This window comes from Bos grunniens, chromosome 7 (genome assembly GCF_055505025.1).
Source record: "Bos grunniens cultivar Pamir isolate PY7600 chromosome 7, Bosgru_T2T1.0, whole genome shotgun sequence".
In the NCBI taxonomy this organism is placed as follows: Eukaryota; Metazoa; Chordata; class Mammalia; order Artiodactyla; family Bovidae; genus Bos; species Bos grunniens.
Genome location: NC_141171.1, coordinates 110,311,186 through 110,331,809, shown reverse-complemented (window position 1 = coordinate 110,331,809; position 20,624 = coordinate 110,311,186). Strand labels below are relative to the sequence as shown.

Genomic DNA, 20,624 nt, shown 5'->3' with positions numbered 1-20,624 from the left:
GTTTTTAAAAATCAAAGAAGAATAATATTAAGGGACATAAAAATTATATGAAATTGAAATTTCACTGTCATTAATAAAGTTTTCCACTGGTCATGTATAGATGTGAGAGTTGGACTATAAAGAAAGCTGAGGACAGAAGAATTGATGCTTTTGAACTGTGGTGTTGGAGAAGACTCTTGAGAGTCCCTTGGACTGCAAGGAGATCCAACCAGTCCATTCTAAAGGAGATCAGTCCTGGGTGTTCATTGGAAGGACTGATGTTGAAGCTGAAACTCCAATACTTTGGCCATCTGATGTGAAGAGCTGACTGATTTGAAAAGACCCTGATGCTGGGAAAGATTGAGGTCAGAAGGAGAAGGGGACGACAGAGGATGAGATGGTTGGATGGCATCGCTGACTCAATGGACATGGGTTTGGGCGGATTCCGGGAGTTGGTGATGACAGGGAGCCCTGGTGTGCTGCTGTTCATGGGGTCGCAAAGAGTCAGAAACGACTGAGCGACTGAACTGAACTGAACTGAACTGAACTGAATAAAGTTTTATTGGAACACAGCCATGTGCATTGGTTTCTGTGTGTCTGTGGCTGATTTTAGTTAATTATCAGGGTTGAGAGTTGCCAGAGAGAACTGTGACCCTCAAAACCTAAAGCAGTTCTGTCCCTTTCCAGGCTCTTTACCCAGTACTGATCTTAATCCCCTCAATCCCACACTTCCCCTTTATTATCCTATCCATGGAGTGCAGAAAGGTTTTTTTTTTTTTTTTTAAACCAACATGGTAAATTCTCTTTTACCCATCCCCCTCACTTATCTGCATTAAGAGTTAGAGGCAAATGCTGTGTTCCACATCTTTACCCTAAGATGCAGCTGCTTCTATAGCCACCTTTTGCTTTCATAATGGTTACTTTCTGTTTTAAGTATAATTTTGGTTTTCAGCTGATACAAACTCAGTCATTTTTTTCACAGGCTTTCTTTGTTCTTATATCAACTTACCCTTCTAACCTTATTTCTCATTACAATATTCATACTTTATAAAACTTACAAAATAAATTGCATACCCCACATTTTTCTGCCAAGTTTTGCCTTTTTTTTAGAATGTAGTTTCCACCTGGGATACTCTTCACCAAAGCTATACCTTGTTAAAATCCTGCCAGATTAAAAAATAAAATAAAATAAAATCCTGCCAGATTTCAAGATCCACCCCTCCCAAAGAAGACACCTCAATCTTCCCAGTCAAAATTATCACTTCGTTGTAAGTGAGATTGCTCAGTCGTTTCCGACTCTTTGCGACTCCATGGACTGTAGCCTACCAGTCCAAGGGATTTTCCAGGCAAGAATACTGGAGTGGGTTGCCATTTCCTTCTCCAGAGGATCTTCCGGACCCAGGGATCCAAGCCGGCTCTCCTCCTTGCAGTCAGAGGCTTCACAGTCTGTGTCACTGCTGTAATTCTCATTATCTCCACATGGTGTGCTCGCAGGCTAAGCGCACAGGCTCCTCTGTCCATGGGATTCTCCAAGTAAGAATACTGGAGTGGCTTACTGTGCCCTCCTCCAGGGGATCTTCCTGACCCGGAGATCGAACACACGACTCTTACCGACTCTTACGTCTCCTGCACGGGGAGACAGATTCTTTACCCCAACACCACCTGGGAAGCCCCTCCATCTTGCATTAGTCTTCTTTGTTTATCTCAGCTTAACTGTTGCTGCCTCATCAGTAAACCATGCGTGTGGATGCCAAGCAGGGTTTTATTTATCACATTCATTCATACTCTAACCTCTTCCCTGTCCACACCCTGTCCCCACCCCTCCCCATACCATAAAGTGTCCAGGTCATAATATTCAAAAGATCAGACTTGTAACACAGAGGACTTCAAGCCGCATGAAGATATGGAATTCAATAATAGTAAATCAAAAGATGACAACATCATTCTCTTTTCAATTATTTTCAATCTTTGCGATTACATCAAGAGGAAAACCTCAATTTGTGCTACTATGGTTTAAACTCTCTAATCTTTGATAATCTCCCTTTTTAACAAAGAGAAAAACAATTCTAGGCTTGGAGCCTCTGGAGGCAAGCATTTGTGCTACAATTTAGTAAAAATGCTTTGTTTTTATTGCTTCTATTTATGGCATGAATACTGGTTTTCAATTTAATGAAACTAAGTAATCTCAGTAAGTAAATTTAGGTTAACCAAAATGAGGTGATTTAAACAAAAATATTAAGCAAATTATAGCACAAGGGTTATGTATATACGACAGAAATCAAGGGTATTACATAAAAGTGGAAGAAACATTTGATTGTAGCAGATAATCAATGAAGCCAAATGACTCTAATCCATCAAACTCCTTGTTAACTATCTTACATCACTACAAGAAAATCACGCAAAAGACGAGCTTCCAGCTTCTGAGACAGGGGTTCTCAGAAGAAGAGGAGGTGGCATTTGAAACGTCTAGAGACATTTTTTGGAGGAGAAAATGGCAACCCACTCCACAATTCTTCCCTGTCTGGCGGGCTACGCCCTACGGGGTCACAGTCAAACACGACTGAGCATACACACACACAAACACACACTCAGACATGTTTGCTAGTCACAACTGGTGGAGTAGGCTCAGGCAGCTACCTGCAGCTAGTGGGTAAAGGCCAGGGAGACTGCTAAACATCTCACAAGGCACAGGACGGCCCCACAACACGGAGCTATCCGGCCCCAAACCTCTACAGCGCCAAGGCTGAGAAACTGCTCTGAGAAAAAGAGCAAGCTGAACACGTCCTACCCTCTGCCCACAGTTATAAATCGTCCTCTGTGCAGCACGCTGTCCTTATTCGATCTTTGTCACCGATAAGATTGCTGAGGAAATCTCCCACCCAAACCTTTCATTATTTTACATGGCCCACACAGCGGCTGCCCTCGGTGGGCAATTAGAATTTTAAAAACAGACTGCACTGGGGCATGTCCTTTATATGCTAATATTATGCCATCAATATTTAGATCAAACTTCCTAATTAAACCATGGAAGTTATGACATTTTCAGATGATCCTGCATTATCAAATAGATTTTTTAAAATAATTGAGGTAAAGATTAATACAATTTCAGTAAAACCTTGACTCTAACTGATATTGATTTCATGTAAAGTTCTTTGACTTGAATTATATGCTTCATTGACTCAAATACTATATTTTGCAGAATAAAGCTGACCTTGAAATTTTTTTAATTCAATATTTTTTATTATATACATTAGCTTTCCTGAAAGGGAGTTTAAAGAGAACTACTTTTTAATCTAGCAAAAATAAAATCATTAACATAAAACAATATAACTGTTAGTAGCTGAAATAGTTCACTTGGCTACCACTCAGTACTTTATTCTCAAAACTATTATTGCAAATACACAATCCACACAGATGTGTCTGAGGGTAAGTGTTTACAAGAAAGGTCTTTGAAGCTCTTTTGTGGTTAGTGTTTTCGTTCTTTCTCTTTTTTTTTTCCAAGTAGAGTTCACCAGAGCAACTTAGAAGCAGACAACACCTGGGTCTTTTTATGTTTTTTGTTTTTTTTTTTTCCAAATTAAAAGTTATTTTTACCCTTGCAACAGTATTTAAACAAGGAAAAATACTGTATTCTTAAAGTAATGATGCTATCATTATCTTCACTTTCCTTAAAGGTTCTTTACAGCGACAGTATTTCTAAATTTAGCATTTACTATTTATTAACTTTAGTAGCTGGCATGGCTTGGAGGCATTTCATGCCTTTGAATTCAAGCTGGTTTAACTCTTAATTCTGACATGCCTGTGGTAAAATGATGGTAAAGGTGAAACTGAATCCTTTTCATTTCAGAGCCACAAAGCACTCTGCCAACAGCAAAGCAGCATTATTTTGAACAGGAAAAAGTTATAGAGGTGGCGGTTATCAATACTCACACTACCAAGAAAGAAAACCAAATGCTGAGTGAGATTAGGATCACGGCTGCACATGTTTTAGGGAGAAGATAAGCAGGTCACCAGATTATCCTTTCCTTGGGGTTCCCAGAACTGAGATGATCATAGCAGGACCCACAGTGCTGGCCCATTTTGTTACCATTCATCCATTCTCTTCAAAATCGTTTACTGAGCACCTGCTGGGTACTGAGCACTGTGGTAGGCAATGAGTACCCAGCAGTGAATCAGCCAGATCTACAGACCTTCAGCGTTGGTGCAAAGAGCGTGTGCAGCCCCAGTCGCTATTCTCCCACTTGCAACCCCACCTCGCTCCTGAGTCAACTGCCTGAGAAAAGAATCAGGTGCACCAAGAACAAGAGAGGGACTAAACAGGTACACTTTAAATTCCTAGTGAGATTAAAAAATAAAAACCACAGCATCCCCCAAGAGCTCAAGAAACCCCGCGCAGCGAGTGTGGCAGGACGCCCGCGGGCAGCTGCAGGGCCCACAGACCAGTGTCAGGGAAGACGGAGAACTCGGGAGCGCCGGCAGAGAGCGGTGGGAGGGCGCGGACAAACAGAAGGACAGGGCAGGGCAGAGAGGGTCTGAGTCCTTCTTAGCCAGGAGCACAGGCTGCAGCCGTCCTCTTAGAAGATGCACCCTCTGCTGTCCCTTACAGGAAGCATTTCCTGACCATCACCCGGGAACAAAGTTAGGTGTTACTGAGTGGAATACAGCCCTGCTCAGGCCTTTGGATTCCTCTGCTTCACAGTGAAGACGCTCCTGGTCCAGCCTCCTGACATGCTCAGTCAGTCCAGGAGATACTCCACCCTTCTCTTACAGAGACATCAGAGTTTTTCCAAAAGTGTTTGAAAAGGCAGACCCAATCATGCTGGAAATAAAGACAGGGGAATTTTTCTTCTCAGAGCTGTGCCATCGGACAGGATTCAGTGTCACCAACTGGTCTGCTCCTCTCAAAAGGACTATCACACAGAGTTAGGCCTAAAACAGTCCTTTTAAAACTGAGTCACAACCTACCGGTAGGATGTAGAATCACATGGGTTCAGTCAATATTTTTAAGAAACTAGGATAAAATCAAACAGCATAGAATAGGAAATATCAGAACACATTGTTGGTAATAAGAATAAACATTATTTTAGCAAACTTCCCCCCATTTTACACACACATATGACTCATTATCTAAATCTATTTCATTCTGAGCAAGGATACACATAGCAAGGGACCCTATACAATTATAATTATATGGGGTTGCTATGTAAGTTTTTTAAAAATTGTGAACCAACTCAGGGGAGGGATAGAGCAGGCACTGAAAGTCATTAGCCCGAAAAAACTATAGTGAAGTGGCACGAAAATTTTTCAAAAGTTTTGATTCCAAAAAAATCAATTTCAACTCAAAAAGAGAACAGAAGTAGATTTTTCAACCTTTTCCCAAAATACTTTAATTATGTGATTTTCACACTCTTATTCTTTTGTCCTAATTATCTTTCATTTGCTTCCCTGAACTTGTGTGTGTGTGCTGCAGGGTGGTAGGGGGACACACATCTGATCTTGTGACAAATATCCTTTCAATCTCATACCAAAGACAGGAACAAAAGCTGAGAGATAACCAAAGCCCAAACCACAGAGCAGCCCAGGCCAAATTATGCTCCTCTGTTTGCCAAACCACCAGACAGGATCTTGGCCACAGGGAAGCTCGCTTCTCCCTTGGAAAAACCTTTGAAACACCAGTTTCTCAAATCACTGGGCAAATGACCAACCACTCTCTAGGATACAGAGCCCTGAATGGGATCAAGGCCAATTCATCTTTTTAAGTAGAACTGAATTTGTTGTGAACTTGGTTTTCGTGAACTTTTAAACAAATTTTGTAAACACAGCAGTATTTTCAAATGTGGTTTTTAGAAAAATAAATTCGCTTACCTGAAACTCTTAAATAATTCCTCTCAACACCTTTCCGTTCCTGACTTACTCGCAATCTGAAAAAAGCAAGCTATGACATGCCCCCGGTCTGACTGTTTATATGTGGGTCGGTGCTGTGAGCACCACATGGGGAATCCAGGTGGTTACAGCCACAGGAATTTTGTTCCCCGAAATTCCCAAATCCATCCTCAAAGTCTGATGATGCCCTGATGGTCATATGTCCAATATTCTTGAAATCAGGAGTCACTAGCTTACAACAGGTAACTGCAATGGATTACTCTCTTACTTAATCTACACTAGTCTGCAGGGAACAGTGTGCACCCTGTAACTAACCACAGTGGCTCCACACAGCACCAGGGACATTGTTCTCTTACTCTGAATGACAACCGTGTTACTAGGAACTACATGTTTGGGCAGGCAGACTTGGTGCCAGACCGAGAGGAGAGAGAGGGAAGGCTTGGAGCCAACTGACCGAGCCCCCACCTTATCACTAGTGGGGTAAGGAAGCGCACTTTTGTCACTCAGTCAGTACCTACAACTGTAATTCTGTTGGATTCTCTGGCTTTAGAGATTCTTAACAATTATATTTGTAACATGGTTGTTTCTGTTTTAGGTTTGTTTTGTTGAAAAAAGTCAGTTTTGGAGCTCCCTGGTGGGCCAGTGGTTAGGGCTCCGCCCTTCCACTGCTGGTTCACCCCCAGCCAGGGAACTAAAAGCGGCCACGCTGCGGCAAAAGGGCAAGCAAGCACGCAGAGAGGCACACAAAGCATTCTGGTCGTGAAGTGACAGTATTTCCCAAAGTCTCAACCAGACGGAGTACGTACGCACCTCACCAATACTGCCATCTACAGAGGACTTGCCTGATATACTAGAATACTGAGAAAGAGGACAGGAGGAACCATTTTCAACCTCTTCTCAAAATATTTTAATTCTGTGATTTTTATAGCCATCAAATGACTCGATGGCAGAGTGACAGTCTGAGCATATATAACTGATTTATATTTGTGCTCCAAAATTACTGCAAAATACAACAAGCTTTTTTGAAAAACATAACAAACTCCAAATTCCTTAGGTTTTTCCTATGAAGTCTACCATTCCGTATATGTATGCAACTGGTATTTTCCCATTTTCCCATTCATTACATAAAAGAAAGTTTCCTGAGTTAAGCTTGCAACCCTTAATCACACAGCTAATGTGTGCTGAGGTTAAGTCAGAGCCAATGAGGGGCATCTAAGGTAAATGTCACTCAGAAAACAGGCAGATTTGGTGGTGGGACAGTCCCTACACACCATCAGGCGCTTCCTCTACTAGGTGGCAGTTTCTGAAACTCACCAATTTTAAGCAGGTTACCACTTTAATCAGAAGTTTACAGGGTTCCACTGCAGCTCATCATACAACTATGTAGGCTTCAAACCTTACAGAAGGAGGCGTTTTATCTTCAGCTATATTAGGGAATGCATGCAATAGCAGATCTTTAGATGAACACTGAAAAGCTTGATCAAAACAGGATTTTACATATTATTCAATGTTTAAATATTCTGCAAACCTTTTCAAGAGTGGCAACTCCTAAATTTCAGTCAGAAGTTTTGCCCTTCTTACACACCTCTGCACTCAGTGGGCCATTAACAGAGGCAATTCAGAGAGAAGTGGCCCTTACACAGTCCCACTAAGGACCAACATCCAGAATCCCATACTGTAGTCTCCAGTGACACTAAAAAGAAAATGACTGCTAACTCTATTCCAGCAAAAAAAAAAAAAAAAGAAAGAAAAAAGAAATTTGCAAAGAAATATTAAGTATAGAAGTTTCAACTTGTTAACGGCTGAAATTACATCTTTAGATTCCATATAATAAAGGGTCTAATTCTAAAATGAATATTGAAAAGAGGTCTCCCTACCTATGAATAACAGAAAGAAAGGAGGAAAAAGGAAGGGGAAAATATTTTTCAGTGGATAAAAATATAGGAACATATGGCATCATGCACGTGGCAAGATCACTACCTGTTTGAGTCTTCAAAGCAGGGATGAGGGACATTTCTGCAACCCCAGGGAGATGGTTTTCTGCATACATAATTAAACAAATCACTCCAGCACGTCAAAGAGCAGCAGAACTCTTCTCACTAATTACCACTGCCTCTCCTTTAAAGCCACACTAGTTCATTATTCTGCCTTCAACTCCCTTAAATGATTCATTCCCCTTCACTCCTGAGCAGACTCTGCGGGGAAGCTGGTGTTTAAGTTTAATCTCCAGTGCCACTTGCTTTGGAGAGCTTGATGAGGGGAAGGAGGAAGAATCGAATCTAATATTTCTGTCAAGATTTGGAGAGGCATCCTCCGCCCCTCATCCCCAAAAAATAACTAGACAGACAGGACCCTCTGGCAAGCTATAATCGCGATCAGAGACGCCGCTTGGGCAAGCAGGGCCCACGTGCGGTGGAGCTGTCACCCGCGGAGGCGGCAGCCGGAGAGGCGGCGGCGGTGGGGAGCACCCGGGCTGCCGCCCGCAGCTGCACCGGCCTGGGCGCGCGCGGCGACGCCGGCTCGCTCGTGAACGGCCCCGGGCTCTCTCCCGGAGCCGGCAGAACCCAAGGGCCGGGAGGCCGGCCCCGGTATTCCGGGGAGCTGGAGCCGCAAAAGGCAAGCGCCCGAAGCGCGCCGCCGGCAGAAGCCCCAGCCGGCGCCCAGGATGTCCGGCTCCTCCAGGTCCGAGCGCCTCAGCCCGCCGCCCCCAGCCCCCCAGGCCGCCCCGCCGTACCGTCCCAGCTCCGACTCCACCTCGAAGAAATCGCCCAGAGCATCCCTGTTGGAGCCGTCGACCCAGTAATCCGGAACCAGGCTCCCGGGTCCCGGGGCCACGGTGGCGGTGACCGAGGAGCAGGACGAGGCGGAGCACGAGGGCGTCGTGACTTTGAGCATCTTCGCGGCGGGACTCCGCTGGCGCCGCCGCCGTTTGCCGGAGCGAGGAGTCCCCGCCCGCGAGCGCCGGCGCGAGCTGCGCCCTGCAAGCGCGCCCCCGCCGGCCCCTCCGCGCGGCTGCGCTCCCCTCCGCGCGGCTGCGCTCCCCTCCGCGCTCGAGAGCGTGCGGGGGCGCGAGGGACCGGGAGAGGGTGCAGGAGAGCCGAGCCGCCCGCGGGAGGGGCGGAGGCTGTGGCCGCGAGCGGCGCCGCCCCGCGCTCCCTCCTCCCGCACCGAGCCTCCCCACCCCTCCCTCCTTCCCTCCTCTGCGCGGAGCCCGCGGGGCGGCTCCGGATGCGGGAGACTGGGTGAGGCCCCCGGCCGGAGCATCCCCGCCCGCGCCCTCCTGCGGGCGCCGGGAGCCGCGGCGGCCGCTCCGAGCGGACAGCGCCCGGCGCGCCCGGGGGCACCTGGGCCGGGCGCCCTGCACGGCGGCGTCACGGGGACCCGGCGGTGGTGGTGCCACCCGAGCGCGCCCGGCGCGAGGCCCTCCACACAGCGCCAGCCCACCAGCCGTCCCGCCTGCCCCCGTCACGGGGCGTGTGGGTGGCTGGGGTGTCCGGCCCGCGGCCGCCGGGCCTCGGGAGCCGCCACGCACAGAGCCGGGAAGGCGGAGGAAGGGACGCGCTGACCTGACTCTGGACGAAGTCTCCGGCGGGGACAGCTGCTGCCTTGCTGCTGCGGGCGCTGCCTCCTCGGCACTGCTGGAGCTCCTGAAAGGGCAGCTATCTGCTGTGACTGGCTGACTCCAGCTTCCGAAGGCTAGCGACAGAAGTGACCAGAGAATTCCAGGTTTGGAAGGGGGCCTCTGGAAGCCAACTAGTCCAGCTCTCTGCCTTAACGCGGGACTTGGCATCATTCATGACAGAGAAGACTGCTGTGTTTAAAGCTCTTTCCTCTTCCCAGTAGAGCTGTCCTATCACAAATCTTCTAATGTCTGTCCATCAACCTTCAAGGCTATCGTTCTAAGTATTGGTTAAATTTACATTGACTATTTCTACCCTTGAACATTTTTCTTTTTAGATTTCAGCAGAGATGAAAATAACTAGTCATTATATTATGTAATGAATTTTTGTATATATAAAGACATTACATCACATCTTTCTGGCTAAATAACTTTGAGCCCTTTATTTAATCTTACTTCACATGTGTTAGTCTTTTTTTGTTTGTTTCCCGCAACAGGTACTAAAGTCTTTTCAGTGTGTGTCCATTCCTGATTATACCAGTAAACACGGTCCAATAGTTTCTTCTATTACTGATTAATTTATCACTGTTAAGAGTTTTTGTGCTATATTGGTGGACTACCAAAAATAAAACAAAAAAGCAAAAACCCAAAAATCTAACTAATTAATGACAGGAATGTGACTCATTTGAAAATTAAAAGTAAATTCAGAAACTATTCCTCACAGATAATTATATGAAGATCAGCATATGATCAGTTTACAAAAGGCCTACAGAACAGCAAGTACATGTAGAGTCACACAAATGAAGTTAATACCAGATTATATTCAGTAAAATACAAATGCTCACATGACTTGTAAATTCAGAGAACGAATTCCGTAATCTTCATGTTAGAAAATCGAAGTTCACAAACAAAGCAATCTGATGAAGCTCTTGAAAGTAAATTCTGGTTCTTACTAAGTAAGTGTCCTTTGGTTTGCTCTGACCGGTGGAAGGGTGGGCATGAAGTAGCGGCCAAGCCGTTTGTTTTATTTACACTTCTCGGAGGCAAGGCCTGAGTGGCAGCACCACATGCACATACATGTCTGCTGTGAGCAGTTCTTTTACAGCCCAAGTTGAAAGCAAGCACCTTACGCTAAACAAGCCGGCAAGCCTCCCCCGCTACTTTAAGGAACAACGGAAGGGAAACAGCATTTCACGGTGCAAAGGTGACGGCAGAGTTGGCATTTACATCCAACATTGGTTTAGTTATTTGACACCTCGGCTTTTCACAACTGACTTTTGTAAAAGTGTTATTAGCTGAAGTTTAAAAAGAGGGTGTTTGGTTTCATAAATGCAGTTTATATTTATTTGAAAATTAGAGATGACAATTTGGTGGAATAGGAATAGAATCTACGCGGTTTATCATCACTCATTTTTAAATGCCATCTAAAATGACAGAAAAGGGACAAACCCATATATCCACAAAAAGAACAGGAGGAATAATATCAACTAAAACTTAAAATCTTGAAACAAACAAATGGTCACTGACTCAGAAGACTGGATATACCTGAACCCCAGATTTACAATTGGGAGAAGCCAATATGAAGAAATACAATTCTTGCCACAGAGTTCCAGAAATACTCAGGAATCAGAGTACTAGATCTTTCTAAAAGTAGAGTGGAGAGTAAGATACTGGTTCAATGTTTTTTTCATAAGAAGCCCTTAGTCCCAACATTTCTTCTTCTGCTATTCACAGCCAAAACCCACAGTTCCTACAGTTCCCTTTGAAAAGAGAGATTTAATCTTTAGAAATGTTGAACAAAAAATGAAGTATGTCTTAATTACAAGATATAGCTATGAATGTACTGAAAACAGAGGGATTTGTGAAACTCTACACAAAAAGCAGTGAGAATTCCAAGTCCAGCAGGCTCCCAGGATGCTGAAAATCAGGCTTGTATCTATCACAGTCCCAGCTGTACTGAAATGGGAGGATTCTTCAATGAGAAAACTGAATAACTCAAGGGGAGGGGATCTGTGAATATTAACAATTAGGATACCCTTCCCCAACAAAGGAACTTGATTTCTGTCCACCTTACAGTGAAGCCCATCGCTGAACAGGATCAGGAACCCAAAGCTACTAATGAGCTCTCCTGCGTCTCACTCAAACAAGGTGCCATTCTGGTATGGCAGAGTAGCTGGTATGGCTAACCTTCCTGCATATGACATTATTATCTCTGAACTAAGCATAAAAGCAGTTATTTAAATGTGCAGAATGAACCACCAAAACAGAAAATTGGAAGTGATGAAACCCATAAAAGAAAGGAACTCTTCTGAGTAAGTCAAACATTTATTCAGCTTTTCCTCTGAGGGTGCTGAAGGCAGCACAACTTTTAGCAGCTTATGGTGTCAGAAAACAGAAATCAGGTCTGGCTGGAAGTGAGACTAAAAATTGAGGAGGAAGTTCCAGAAAGAAGAGACTTAAGTGGAAGAATCCAAAGATCTACATGTAAACTGTGCTCAAATACTAGGCTGACCTCTGAACTATGTGTATGTGTCGGAGATTCCAAAGAACCCAGCAAAAAGGACAAAGCAGTAACTAGAAGGCTGAACACTGAGAAAAAACTTCAGTTCTTCACCACTGGGGAGACATGGTTTGAAGTATGAGTTCTATCAAATGTAACTGTAGGTTGGAAGAAAAAAAAAATCTCTTCAGGGAAAAGATAATGGAATCCAGAATCTCTCAAAGGAATCCCTAGCAATCCACTATACACACATAAACATACACAGAGGCTAGATACATGAAGTGGTAGGAAAATGTAAACCATAGTCAAAAGAAAAGTCAGTCAATAGAAACCAGCCCCAAGATGGCTCACAGGTTGATATTCATAGATGAATTATTAAAAACAGTTATTGTAAGTATACATCCCAGGTTCTTAAGCTAGCAGTAAAAAATCCGCCTGCCAATGCAAGAGATGTAAGAGACACGGGTTCAATCCCTGGGTCGGGAAGATCCCCTGGAGGAGGAAATGGCAACCCACTCCAGTGTTCTTACCTGGAGAATCCCATGGACAGAGGAGCCTGGCAGGCTACAGTCCATGGCGTCTCAGAGAGTCGGACACGACTGAAGTGACTTAGCACAGCACATTATAAGTATGTTCAAATAATTAAAGGAAAATATAGTCATAAGTAGTTTAGGGATGGGTATTCCTATCAGAGATATGAAAATGATTCAAAATAAACAATTAGAAATTCAACAACTGAACAAGCAAACTACCTGAAACTTGGTGGGGTGGGGGGGGGGGCGGTGGGGGGAGGATCACTCAATCTGCTTCAGAAGTATGCAGACTGCAGGAAAAGGGTGAGTGAGCTTGAAAATAGAATAGGTATCCAACCTCCAGGATCATCCCCTGATTTTCTTTTCCTAGAATTCATGCCTTTCTTAGCTTACCTACACGCTAAGTTAGGGTTGACTTATAGAATATGTCTATTTCATAACAAATATGTCTGTTTCATAACAAATATGTCTATTTCACAACAAACAGAATGTGGCGGAAGTGAAGGTATGTGGTTTCTAAGTCATAAAAGCATTGCAGATTCTGCTTTGATCTCCTGGGGTGCTTATTTGATGGAAGTCATGACATAACGACACTCGAGAAGCGTGTCACACCCATGGAGATACGATGGGGAGGAGCACTAGCTTGCCAGCCACGAGGCCACAACTGAAGTAGATTCCTCAGCCCCAATCAAGCTTTCAAATGACTGCGTCTCCTGCCAACATCTGACTGTAACGTCATGAGAGACCTCAGCTGAAACCATAGTTTCAGAATTTCAGATAATTCAGAATTCTGAATTCATAGAAACTGTGAAAGCTTAATGATTATTGTTGCTATAAGTCAATAAATGTGGAGTAATTTGTTATATATCCACAGAGAACAAAACATAACATAGCTACAGAAATTATCCAACCCAGAGAAAAAAAGGAAAATTATTTTTTTTTTAAATATAAGCCATTCTGAGTGAATTTTTGGACAAATCAAGGTATCTTACGTGTAACTGAAGTTCCAGGAGAAAAGAAGAAAAAGTGACGTAGAAAATTTATTTGAAAAAATAATGGTTGAAATTTCCTCAAATTAGGTAAACAACATCAACTTACAGATTCAAGGATCTCAGAAACCCAAGCAGAATAAGTAGAAATAAAACCACGTGTAGATTCATCTAAGAAAAATACTTTCAACAATACATTTTTTTTAAAGTTTTTAAAGTATCCTGAGAGAGATAAAGAAGAGACAGGGAGAATATATTATATATTAAAGAAAGTAACACAACAGGCGGATGCCTCATTAAAAATACCATAGGACAAAAAAGAACGGAATTATATCTCCAAAGTTATTTAACTCTGATGATATTTAACAACTGAAAGAAAAAAAAATAGGTCCAGAATTCTATGCCAAAAGAATATTTTTAGGCTGAAGGGAAATAAACAAGATAGAAAATCAGACATACCAAAAAAAAAAAAAAAAATGGAGAGCAAAAATGGGAGATATGTGTAAATAAAATGGCCACATTTCATATTCTTGTCTTATTTAGAAGACAGTTTATGGTTTAAAGCAAAAATTATAACTGAATTTTATGGTTTATAATGTGTGTGGATGTAAAATGAATATAATTCCTTCTAAATAATATTCAATAATACTCAAGAAGAGGTAAAATGAAGTGAGAGAATGCAGTGACTGAACTGCACAGTGACTGAACATGTGTTTGAGGGGATTTGAATGGTAACAGAAAGTTCTGTATCTTGGGTTTGATGGTTATTACATGACTTCATGCATTTGTTGAAACTTTTCAATTATAAATACTTTTAAACTGATGAATTTTATTGTGTGAAACTATATATCAATAAAGCCAAATAAAAACTGTAATAGTAGCATTGGCAATTCTTTGACTTAGGTAAAATTAAAAGCCCATAAATACTGAAAAGGAAGACATTAAACTGTTTATAAATGACTTGATTTTTCCATAGTAAATACTAAGATTAGACTCCAAAAATTAATAAATTAATTTGACAAGGTCACAGGTTACAAGGTCAAAATAATCAATTGTATTTCTACATGTGAGCAGGAAACTGGAAATGCAATAAAATACTTCACTTACAATACAATAAAAAACAGTAAAATATTAAGTATGAATTTAACAGAAGATATCCAAATTTTTTACAGTGAAAACTAACAAATATAGCTAAGAGAAATTAAATAAGACCCAAATAAATGAAAGATATACCATGGTCACTTATTGGAAGTTTCAATGTTTGCTAACAAATCAATTTTCTCCTTATTGAGATGTAGGCTAATGCTAGTAGGCTGTATTTGTAGAAATCAAAAAGTTTATTTTAAAATGTGTTGTTGTTCAGTTGCCAAGCCATGTCCGACTCTTAGCAACCCCATGGACTGCAGCACACTAGGCTTCCCTGTCCTTCACCATCTCTCAGAGTTTGCCCAAGTTCATGTCCATTGAATCAGTGATGCTATCCAACCATCTCATCCTCTTCTCTTTCCACCATCAGTCTTTCCCAGCATCAGGGTCTTTTCTGGTGAGTCAGTTCTTCACATCAGGTGGCCAAAATTTGGAGCTTCGGCTTCAGCATCAGTCCTTCCAGTGAATATTCAGCGTTGATTTCCTTTAGGATGGACTGGTTGGATCTCCTTGCAGTCCAGGGGACTCAAGAGTCTTCTCCAGCACCACAGTTTGAAACCATCAATTCTTCAGCGCTCAGCCTTCTTTATGGTCCAACTCTCACATCTGTACATGGCTATTGGGAAAAACATAGCCTTGACTCTGTAGACCTTTGTCAGAAGAGTGATAGGTTTGCTTTCTAACACACTGTCTAGGTTTGCCATAGCTTTCCTGCCAAGAAGCAATCGCCTTCTAATTTCATGGCTACAGTCACCATCCACAGTGATTTTAGAGCCCAAGAAGAGGAAGTCTGTCACTGCTTCCACTGTTTCCCCTTCTATTTGCCATGAAGAGATGGGACCAGATGCCGTGATCTTGGTTTCTTGAGTCTTAAGCTGGCTTTTTAACTCTCTTCTTTCACCCTCATCAAGGGGCTCTTTAGTTCCTCTTCACTTTCTGTCGTTAGAGTGGTATCATTCGCATATCTGAGGTTGTTGATATTTCTCCTGGCAGTCTTGGTTCCAGCTTGTAACTCACCCAGCCCAGCATTTCACATGATGTGCTCTGCATGTAAGTTAAACAAACAGGGTGACATAAACAGCCTCACCCTACTCCTTTCTCAATCCTGAACTAGTCTGTCATTCCATACAGAGTTCTAACTGTTGCTTCTTGACCCACATACAGGTTTCTCATGAGACAGGTAAGACAGTCTGGTATTCCCACCTCTTTAAGAGTTTTCCATAGTTTTTTATGATCCACACAATCAAAGGCTTTAACCTAGTCAATGAAACAGAGGTAGATGTTTTTCTGGAATTCCCTTGCTTTCTCTATGATACAGCAAATGTTGGCAATTTGACCTCTGGTTCCTCTGCCTTTTCTAAATCCAGCTTGGAACATTTTTAGTTTAAGCCTGAATTTTTCTATGAAGAGCTGATTTTCTGAGCCACAGTCAGTTCCTGGTCTTGTTTTTGCTGACTGTATACAGCTTCTCCATCTTTGGCTACAAAGAATGTAATCAATCTGATTTCGGTGTTGACCCTTTGGTGATGCCCATGTATAAAGTCGTCTCTTGTGTTGTTGGAGAAGGGTGTTTGCTATGTCTGGTGTGTTCTTTTGGCAGAATTCTGTTAGCCTTTGCACTGCTTCATTCTGTACTCCTGGGCCAAACTTGCCTGTTACTCTAAGTATCTCTTGACTTCCTACTTTTGCATTCCAATTCCCAGTGACGAATAGGACATCTTTTTTTGGTGTTAATTCTAGGAGGTTTTCTAGGTCTTCAGCTTCTTCAGCACTGGTGTTTGGGGCATAGGCTTAGATTACTGTAATGTTGAATAGTTGACCTTAGAAACAAACTGAGATCATTCTGTCATTTTTAAAGTTGTACCCAAGTACTGCATTTTGGGCTCTCTTGCTGATTAAGAGGGCTTCTCCATTTCTTCTATGGGATTCTTGCCCACAGTAGTGGATCTAATGGTCGTTTGAATTAAATTCACCCATTCCCATCCATTTTAGTTCACTGACTCCTAAAATGTCGATGTTTACTCTTGCCATCTCCTGCTTGATCATGTCCAATTTACCTTGACTATTTATGACTATATGACTATTATCATGTACAATTTACCTTTACATGGACCTAACTTGCCTGATTCCTAAGCAACAGTGTTGTTTACAGCATTGGATTTTACTTTGATCACCAGACACACCCACAACTGAACGGCACTTCCGTTTTGGCCCAGCCACTTCCTTCTTTCTAGTGCTATTAGTAGCTGTCCTCCAATCTTCCCCAGGAGCACATTAAACACCTCCCTACCTGGGGGGGCTCATTTCTCAGTGTCGTCATATCTTTCTGCCTTTTTACACTGTTCATGGGGCTCTCACAGCAAGTATACTGGAGTGGTTTGCCACGCCCTCTTCCAGTGGACCGCGTTTTGTTGGTACTCTCCACTGTGACCTGTCCATCGTGGATGGCCCCACATGGCATGGCTCTTAGCTTCACTGAGGTACACAAGCCCCTTCACCATGACAAGGCAGTGATCCGTGAAGAGGCTACAATGTGTAAAGAAATACAAAATATCTGGAATATAAAACCAATCTAAGAGCAAAACTGAAGGTCTCATTCTATCCAATTTCAAAACGTACAATAAAGCTACAGAAATAAGAACAAATCGGAATTGGTGTAAGGAAAGAAAAAATAAAAGAATAAAGTTTAGAAGTAAAATCATATACATGTGGTCAATTAATCTTTGAAAAAAATGTCAAGGCAATTTAATGGGCAAAGAAAAGTCTTTTCAACAAATAGTACTAGGAACAACTGGATAAATATGTAGGGAAAATGACCTCAATATTTTCCTTGTACCACAAACAAAAATTAATTTAAGATGGATCATAAACCTTAAAGCTAAAACTACAGTAGCACTTTTAAAAGAAAACACTGAATATCTTCAGGAACTTACAAGATAAAAATATCTTGGGACAAAGTGAGCTCTAAACATAAGAAAATATTAAAAATTGGAACTCATAAAATTTTAGCACTTAAGTACAGCAAGAAACACTGTTAAGAGAGTAAAAACACAAGCCACAAACTGGGAATGAATATTTTCAATGGAAACATCTGACAAAGAATATGTAACTAGTGACTCAGGTACGTCAAACTAGGGCTCTAACAACCTAGAGGTGTGGGAATGGGCGGGAGGTGGGGAAGAGAGTCAAGAGGGAGGAGACATATGTACACCTACGGTTAATTCATGTTGGTGTGTGACAGAAACCAAACCAATATTGTAAACCAATCATCAATCAATTAAAACTAAATATCTTAAAAAAGAATATGTAATAGAATATATTAAGAATCCTTAAAAATCATTTTTTAAAAAACTAAAAATTAAAAGACTTCTGGTTTTTGCTCAGGATATAGAGCACTACAAAAAAACATCACTTGAACTTTACACTACATCAGCGAAAAGCCATGCAAGGTCAGGATTTTTTTTGAACCCTTCAGAGGACAGACAACTAAGTAGGCTAAAATCTGAAAGACAAGAATCTACAAGGAAAGATGGCAGTTGCTTACCTGCAGCAAACATAGCCACACACCAGTAAGAATTAGATGTGAAGACTAGCAAATTGGGGATAGTGAGTGTGGGCTAACAAAAGAATTTGAGCCTGGGAGCCACATACATGGGGAGAATTCACACCTTCTTGCAGGCTTTTCTCCACAAACTCTACTCTGCACACAACAAAAGATGGTTGAAAGTCCTGAAAAATCATGCCTGATTGTGCAGACCTGGAGAAGGAGAACAGCTACTGTGTCCACAACAAACAGTGCCTATGGGCATAAGTCCACAGCAGATGGGGAAAGGGAACAAGAAAATCCCTTCACCCTAAAGAGAGAGGCAGAATATGTCCTGTAAATAGAACTACAGAGGGTGGAAAGGTAAGAGCCCCAAAAAAGTCACATCCTCAAGACCCAGGAATACAGGGTCTACCTAAGACTAAAGCTTATTTTTAAGAAAATTTTATTGAAATATAGTTGATTTATTGGGTTAACCAAAAAGTTTGGGTATTTTGCAAGATGTTCTGAAAAACCTGAACAAACTTTTTGGCCAACCCAATACAATGTTGTGTTACTTTCTGCTGTGTAACAAAGTCAGTCAGTTACACATGTACATATCAACTCTTTTCTAGATTATTTTCCCACATGGGTCATTACAGAGGACTAAGTACAGCTCCCTGTGCTATACAGTAGGTCCTCGTTAGTAGTTACATAGTTCATATGTAGTACTGTGCACATGTCAACCTTTATCTTTCAATTTATGAATCTCCCTTTCCCCCCAGTAAACATAAGATTGCTTTCCGCATCTGCGACTCTATTTCTGCCTTGTAGACAAGCTCATTTGTACCATACTTTTCAGATCACATATATACGTGATGGCATACGGTGTCCTCCTCTGATTTACTTTACTCAACATGACAACCTCTAGTCCATCCATATTGCTGCAGATGGCATCAACTTGTTCTTTTTTATGACTGAGTAATGGGCATATTAGTCAGGTGGTCCAGCAGTTCAGACTCTGCACTTCCAAGGCAGGGGCGTGGCTTCGATCCCTGGCTGGGGAACTAAGATGCCATGTGCTGTGCAGTGTGGCCAAAAATAAAAAATGTGGAATAATCCGTGCAATATGTATATGTAAGGGCTTCTCTGGTGGCTCATACAGTAAAGAATCTGCCTGCAATGTGGTAGACCTGGGTTCAGTTCCTGGGTGGGGAAGATCCCCTGGAGAAGGGAACAGCTACCCACTCCATAGAGTGGAGAACTCCATGGACTGCATAGTCCATGGGGTCACAAAGAATTGGACATGACTAAGCAACTTTCGCTTCACAATGGGCATATACCCTGAGAAAACCAAAATGCAAAAAGCCACGTGTACCCCAATGTTCACTGCAGCACCATTTACAATAGCCAGGACATAGAAGCAACTAGACGTCCATCAGCAGATGAATGGATAAAGAAGTTGTGGTACATATATATAATAAAATATTACTCAGCCATTAAAGGGAATGAGTTTGAGTCAGTTGAACAGAGTTGAATGAACCTAGGGGCAGGAGGAGAAGGGGACGACAGAGGATGAGATGGCTGGATGGCATCACTGACTCGATGGACTTGAGTCTGGGTGAACTCCGGGAGTTGGTGATGGACAGGGAGGCCTGGTATGCTGTGATTCATGGGGTCGCAAAGAGTTGGACACAACTGAGCAACTGAGCTCAACTGAACTGAACTGAGAGTCTCTTACAGAGTAAAGTCAGTCAGAAAAAGCAAAACAAATACTGTTTATTAATGCATATATATAGAATCTAGAAAAATGGTATTGATGAGCCTATTTACAGGGCTCCATACTGTTCTCCAGTACTCTTGCCTGGAAAATCCCATGGGCAGAGGAGCCTGGTAGGCTGCAGTCCATAGGGTCGCTAAGAGTCAGACACGACTGACTGACTTCACTTTCACTTTTCACTTTCATGCGTTGGAGAAGGAAATGGCAACCCACTCCAGTGTTATTGCCTGGAGAATCCCAGGGACAGGGGAGCCTGGTGGGCTGCCGTCTATGGGGTCACAGAGTCGGACACGACTGAAGCGACTTAGCAGCAGCAGCATACTGTTCTCCATGTGGCTGTATCCATTTACATTCCCACCAACAGTGTAGAAGGAGTCCCTTTTCCATACACCTTCTCCAGCATTTACTGTATGTAGATTTTTGATGATGGCCATTCTGACTGGTGTGAGGTGATACTTCACTGTAGTTTTGATTTGCATTTCTCTAATAATTAGTGACATTGAACATCTTTTTATATGCTTTTTGGTCATTTACATGTCTTCTTTGGAGAAATGTCTATGTAGATACACCACCCATTTTTTGATTAGGTTGTTTGTTTTTTTGTTATTGGGCTGCGTGAACTGTTTGTATATTTTGGCGACTTTTCTTCTATTTGCTAATATGGGTAAAAAG

General features: G+C 42.4%; 1 protein-coding gene across 3 annotated transcripts in view; it reads right to left on the bottom strand.

Moving 5' to 3' along the window:
* Positions 1 to 10,120, bottom strand: part of CAMK4 (calcium/calmodulin dependent protein kinase IV) — a 261,315-nt gene extending 251,195 nt beyond the window's left edge. The window contains exon 1 of one of the 3 annotated variants that reach the window (XM_086413409.1): positions 8,597 to 10,120. In XM_086413409.1, the coding sequence (XP_086269535.1) occupies positions 8,597 to 9,655 (1,059 nt within the window). In that variant the 5' untranslated portion in view covers positions 9,656 to 10,120. The remainder of the gene's footprint in view (positions 1 to 8,596) is intronic. The other 2 variants (XM_086413411.1, XM_086413410.1) reach the window with 2 other exon arrangements.
* Positions 10,121 to 20,624: the final 10,504 nt, after the last annotated feature.